The sequence below is a fragment of the Opisthorchis viverrini genome, assembly GCF_000715545.1.
Source record: "Opisthorchis viverrini unplaced genomic scaffold opera_v5_184, whole genome shotgun sequence".
Lineage (NCBI taxonomy): Eukaryota > Metazoa > Platyhelminthes > Trematoda > Opisthorchiida > Opisthorchiidae > Opisthorchis > Opisthorchis viverrini.
Window position 1 is genome coordinate 345,919 of NW_008751839.1, and position 6,844 is coordinate 352,762.

The 6,844-nt window shown below is 45.7% G+C and overlaps 1 protein-coding gene across 1 annotated transcript in view; it reads right to left on the minus strand.

The window, feature by feature from the left end:
* Window positions 1–2,121: 2,121 nt before the first annotated feature.
* Window positions 2,122–6,844, minus strand: part of T265_07713 (hypothetical protein) — a gene marked incomplete at both ends in the record, with an annotated part of 25,804 nt that continues 21,081 nt past the window's right edge. Inside the window, 2 exons of the mRNA XM_009173309.1 lie at window positions 2,122–2,907; window positions 5,797–6,133. Of these exons, the coding sequence (XP_009171573.1) occupies window positions 2,368–2,907; window positions 5,797–6,133 (877 nt within the window). The remainder of the gene's footprint in view (window positions 2,908–5,796; window positions 6,134–6,844) is intronic.

A 6,844-nucleotide genomic window follows, 5' to 3' on the forward strand; every position in this document is an offset into this window, starting at 1 on the left:
ACTACTCGTGAGTAGCGCGACCAATTCATTTACCATAGAGCCACTATGCTTCCCTGACGCTCGTCCCCCGGCTTCCTTGCTTAAGGTTTGCTTACCATTTGGTTACTAATGTATATTTTCGTCTGCAATTTCGTATTATACCTACTTATTTCCGAATGTCTGTTCGAACGGAAAGTTAGGGGGTCCGGGGATCAAAAACAGATCTCTAAAGGGCGAACAACTGCACTCTTCACCGCGCGCAATCAACTTCTCTGGCAGCTCCATTTTTTATCGCCTTTGTATTGAGTCTTACCTAATAGTGCTTGCTGAGATCATGTTTAAAAAATGCCTAATCGAGCACTTGGGTTTTTACATGCAGCACGTGTCGCTGTCACGCTGAGATAATGGGACGAACGCTGGAGGGCTTTCAAATCGCCTCTGACGAAGTCCCTGTCGATCTGGAGTATGCAGACGGTATCGTTCTCGTCTTCGAAGAGGAGAAGGCGCATGTGTTTCCGCATGATATGCACCTTGCATCCACAAAGTGTAAGGTCATGCTTCTGGACATGAAGTTACTAAACATGCCACTTGCAACTTAGAGAGAGACTCGAAGTTGTGGAGCGTTTCATGTACCTTAGAAGTTGTATTAGTTCTGATTGTGGTGTGACAGACGAGGTCAATGCACAAATCTTCAAGGTTCGGATCGCCTCTGCTAATTTGAGACACCTGTGGCGTCAAAACGGTATATCCCTAAATCTCAAGAGACGTGTGTATCTGGCTGATACTTGGCCTGTTAGAGCAGCGGAAGTGCGACGTCTTCAGGTGTTGGACAGTCGTTGTCTCAGGACTATACCTCATGTGGATTGGTGTCGGCGAATCCATAACGAGGCAATTAGAAGCGAGTTATCGGTTGTGTGATTGAAACATATCTAGCATAAGAATCTGAGTTGGTTATGCGTGTGCCGAGAAATCGTTTGCTTAAGAGAGTGCTGCTTTCCGTGCCCAACTGAGAGTGGGGGAAGGAGAGATGTGGCCAAACCTTGATATGACAGAGGGGCATGAAAGAGATTACGAAACGTTTGGGTGCTGTCGGCGCTACTCGCCTCCCAAGGTGGACAGGGTGTGATCCCCACTGCGTCTGGTTCGAGACGCTGCTATTCCATGTCGGCGACGTCCTTGTTGTCAGTATCGATCCAAATTATCTGAATGAGTGTCTGGAGGTGTAGGCACCCCAGAATGATTGTAGTAAGCTATCACTAGGTCCCACCGCCGTCTACCTTTGTTCTTTTTTTTCACTCATGTGGTGCTACAGATGATGATGGTTGTCAGCGGTCAGCTAAAATTGGTACCAAATTCAGCCAACACCGGTTTTCAAGATAGTTTCAGGTTCCTTTTAATTCGAAAATACCTCCTGAACGTGTTGACTCTCTTCTTCACCGCTATCACTGTATACATCCCATTGATACTGTTCGATTGCTGGTATCCGTACGTTTGTATATCTTTGGTACTTGCTCGTCACTGCTTCCAAAAAGCCGTGCTGCTTCACTGCCCCTAACGACTACGCTATTACTGATTGTACGTTGTGTGGCTCATGTTTATCAACCCATTTGTTCACAGTCATCAATTCAGCATTTACTGCCCTTATTCATCTGCCCTCTGAATACCAACTACGTACAGTCCGATAGCTCTAAACATCCTAGGCCACCCGGGTAGTAAATTTGGAAACCCAATATTTTTTCCAATTACTACTTATCAGTAGTACTTGCTGGGAGTGTTTTGATCCGGATGGTGACTGACTGAAAAAGGTGCACCATATGTAATATACTGAGCTGCTTTGGGGGACACGTAACGGAGCAAGAGGTATCGAGACCTTGGATCCTGAATCACTGATACCCTAAACTATCAGAGCGCCACTTCCACTGGTCCACTGCTAGTACATCACTTAAATGTCAATTCGAAAAAACGTACGGTTATTCCGGCTGCACGTTCCCGTACAGAGGAGCGATTTTCGGTTCAGAGTCCCAATGGCCTAGGGATATTGGCTGATACAAGGTTCAAACAGGTTACAGCTATGGGGTTTGCTTGAGAATGATCAATCCAATGCGAACTACCCATCGTTTGGATGTAACTCACAAACTGGTTCACAGGGCTAACTTGCGCGAAATTGTTGACACGTATCCAGAAACTGCAGATGAACAATTCACCGTGCGTTGACAACGGTTTTGTGATGAGAAAGGACCGAGGAAATATCACAAAGAAGGCGAGAGAAGATGAGCAAAAAATATCAAAGGAATGACATAACAATGGCGCTCAAGACAAAGGGCAGCAAAGAACTTGGGATGGGTCACAGCATGAGTTTGCAATCGAATATAGCGGAGAAGAGCGATATTACACACCAGAAGTCGGTGTCGTTGAATGATCGTTGGATGTCATCAAAGCAGATCGCTTCCCATGACATTGTGGAAGCGGAGAAGAAGACATGGCGCGCTGGCGAGAGTCACGTACCGGTGGGCTTAACTGATATCGATGGGAGTTGGGTTGCCCAGAGGTAGCATCAGATATTGGTGGTGAGGATTTGCAAGTTGAACTGCGCTGGGGGAACTGCGGGGGAAGCATATAAGTGGGTGAATGAGTACTTGAATGACTTTCCAACGATGGTTTTTCCCGCATAGTTATAAGATCGCAGACGATTATGGGGGATGCTTCATTTCGTGCCACTCTCGGACATCCCAGTAGCGACTCATCAAAATCATGGGAACCTCCACCATCCATGTAGCTCAACCCGGAGGGGACGGATGGGGAACGATGCGGAAGGCTACAAAATACCTGTGGCACTACTTTTGGGACGATAAATGACGAGGCGGAAGGGTCCGTTTCATCCTGACGTGAAACGCATGGCGACAGGGGTTTCACTCCGAGAGAAGGATTCTGTAGACAATATTGAATAAGGATGGAAAAAGGAGCAATTTCGTCGACTCTGTACGGACAAAACAGGGCGACAATATGAACCTTACGACAAAAAATTACACGTATACCCTCATTCGTCACTATAACTTCACAGCTAGCGAATAGAATCCAATTCACCAAATCCACCACACTAACAGACAAGAGCCATTAATTGATCTAGTGTGGTAATCTGAAGAGGACTTACTGATTGGTTCCCCATCTACCTAATAATTTGGCCAATTTGGTGACCTGGTCAGTTGGCCTGATGAAGCTTCTGTGTGAAAAGCGAAACGTTGCCCAAATAAAAAAAACCCACCGATTGTTAACCAAGCTCCTCTGAAACGATGATTCCTCAACCAGTTCCAAACTTTTGCTGATTGATGGAGAATCAAGTAATTTTTGACCAGCAGACACCCGGACACAAACATGGAAGTTACGAGAATATTGCGCAAAAGAAATGGCGTGATATTTGCGCAAAAAATCATGACTCCCTAATGGTATTGTTCCACTGAAAGGATTCCGGATCCGGAAGCCCATTGTATAAAATCATGAACTCCGCTTTTGAAGATCTCCAAAAAAACTCCCTTAAACTGACTCCGAGCTCCAATTTCAAAGAGGAGCTTTTAAACACTGGTTCATCAATAAAGGCGTAAAATGCACTTTTGTCCTGGCGAAACACTACTCATAAGGTTGCCGAAGACTCTTCCACACCTTCGTACACTCAGTTTTCTAGTATATCACAAAAGGATCGCGCTCGGGTTGACAGGAGGTCTTCAGGCAGTGCAACAGTAGCTATAGCCTAACATGCTGAAAGGTGTGCAGCGTTGTATCTGAGATACCCTATCTAGTTCTCTAACGGCAACGAACAGAAATACAAGATGGTCCTGTGGATAGCATCGGCTACAGCTTCACAAGAACTGTGTCAATAAGAAGAGTGCAATCAGTGTTGCGGGTCACGATATTATTAATTCCTGTCCAGTACACGGTTCCGTTCATATTTGCCCACATAAATGAGTAAGTCTTGTTCATGCTGTCATTTCGAACTTGCATGAGCTAAAAGATGTTCTGCTTTCATGTGCCCCCAACATAAGTCAACCTACAACAACGTCTGGACGTCTGTTCGAAAGCGCTAACTAGCTCATACGATGAATCAAAAGGCACCCATCAGAACTGTTTTCTTTTGTGTCGTACTGAGCCATGCGTCCATGACAAATCAGCGTTCACCCCCAATAACTACTGAGCTCAGTCGTCAAGTCGAGGTGACAGGAGACTTAGTCCAGGCTGAACAGCATTCCAAACTAGGTCGTTCAAACTCAACAAGTTCCTTCATTCTCACCTGCGTAATTAGAACCTTGCGTAATTAGAACACCCCGAGTGACTACAGTGACAAAGAACGCGCTCCCATTAAGTGCGACGTACCACATAGGGATTCAAATTGAAATGAGTGGGTATGCGACAGTGAATAACATTCATACGCGTGCATCCGTTTCTCACTACCATGAGGAGACCATAGGAGAGCGCAACGGTTCAGTCTGATGCAGTATATCAAAGTATTAGATGGGTCAACTTGAAGTTCTGTTGTGAATCCGAGTGGGACTCCGTGGCTTAAACAAGCAGACTGAGTACACAAAGATGCCAGAGGATATCAGACCAAGTTTGCTACTGCCATGAAACGTTAACAGAGATGCAGGGATAAGAACACCGTCTAATCGTTCAGCTGTAGCACCCTTTCGGTGCCTAGCTGCCATGCCACACGAAGAAAGCCACAAGAAGAAAGAAAGGGCTGGGATACTGCCAGGTTTCCTAAGCCTAGACAGAGGAATTCGAGAGGCAGAGGTCGGGTTCGAACCACGGACCTTCCGGTCAGTAAATTCGCGCTCTAACCACTTCGACTAGTTCGCCCCAAGAACACCGTCTAGAGACTTTTGAAAAGTAAGGTCAACCGACTAACGGAGGATTCGATATTCAGTAACCAGAACGAGACCGTGAAATGGGTAGGCTTACCAGTGCCCTGCATTAAATATCAACTCTTTGGTGTTTTACGCTAGCTTCTTCAAGTAATATTTATTCCGAAGGAAACCCTCATTATATGCAGAAGCTGTTAGAAATTGGTGTGCCAATAACGTTAGTCCAGGTCAACTGACAAACTTAGTCCCAAATCGTGATCCCTGAAGATAAGTACCAGGTCGAACGAGAACCCAAATGATATGGAGCGAAACTAGCACAGAAAAGTTCAGCTGCCCGGCTTAAGAGTAGACTTGCAACCATACAGCGAGCTAAATTATGGACTTACTTCAGTCTGCTAAATCACGGTTACCTCACCGTTTGATACTCGTCACACTAGCTCATTGGCATTGCAAGGATGTGCCGATTCCACGGCTAGGAATGACTGAAATCACGAATTCGTATAAACTTTTGCGATCACTAAGATCACCCAATCTCTATCGATCTACACTGCAAGTTGTTTTAGACAAATAATTAATAATTAGGGCGACTTAGGGTTGCCACCTGGTGGCAGTTCTGGATTCTTCACCTAAGAGAAACTGGTCTGTTTTGAGCCTTTACTCACAGGATGCTTGGGATGGGGTTCATATCCGGAAAGACGGACCAGAAATGATCATAAGAGGATAGCGACTGCTGCGGACTAACGGGTCCGCTGCAGGCCGAAAAACAACTGCACTGTCTTGAACAGCAAATTGACGAACTGTCGATGTTCCTGAGTTAGTGCGCGTGCTATGCTACAAAGATAGCTTTTGTTTATACCTCACGAGGACAGAAACAACCTGCGGACAATTGTCGCGTCAAATGCAACCGCTGTAGTTGTGATTTGAGATAACGATGAAAAGTGGAAGGAAAAAAAAGGAAACTAACACGTCTCAGCTCCAAAGGGGATTGGTTAGCCGAGGTTTGTAACCGCTGCTGCTCCGCATCTTGTCCAGGTTTTGGTGGGATGGGTTGTCTTCCGAGTTGACAGTCGTGCTCGGAATGAGCGATCATAGCCTTGGACCGCAAACTGACCCGAGGAGGCAGATCCTCATCGCCGGCCAGATGTCCTGGACCGAATCCTCCAACACGAGGGGACCGGTTCTCATTGATGTCAGGCAGGGTAATAGAGGGCATGGCCAACAAATTCATCCACCTGGTACGTTCGGTTTCAGTCTCGGCAGCAAAGATGAAACGAATCCAGTCGTTGTGGACGTAGAAAGGACTGAAAAACGATAAAAACAACTTGTGTAAAAGGCAACACGCGGATCGATTCACAATAGATTCTAGAACGGCAAGGGCAATTTATATTCAGGGCATATAGATTCAGTCAGACAGCCGGGAAATTTTACGCAATACAGAATACACCTTGGTTTATTTAGGCCAGTCTTGAACATGGCATCAATGACTATCGTGAATGTGACATTCCAGGCACAACAGTCATTAATACCGCGGCTTTGACCTGGGAAATTCGGGGTAGCGACAAGGAAGCGTTTCAGTGGTAGATGGTGGGTTCCAATGTAGTCGTATGAGCGAATATCAGTCCCGTCCTACACATTCACACCTGAGTTAGTCAGTTCTGGTGACGGGTTTTAATGCATCGTACTTAGACATGAAAAGAGTCGGCTGGTGAAGTCTACACAGTGTCGTGAACAACGCAGGTTGGAAAAACCTGTCTTGAACTATGAATACGTTATTATTAGATTTAACTTTCCCAGAAGTATTTCGCACACGTCCACTTAATTAAGTTGAATGATTCTCCGATCGGTTGGCTCAGACTCCCTTTTTACACCGTGATGAATCCGGAAATCCACAATATGAATTCTCAGCTTCCACATTCTAACAAACTGCAAGCAGTAGGCTAGTTTTGGGTCATCCGAGTGGATGTGACCGACTCCAGTAGGGAAGTTGTCTGATCGTATGAGTTTGTAGCGAC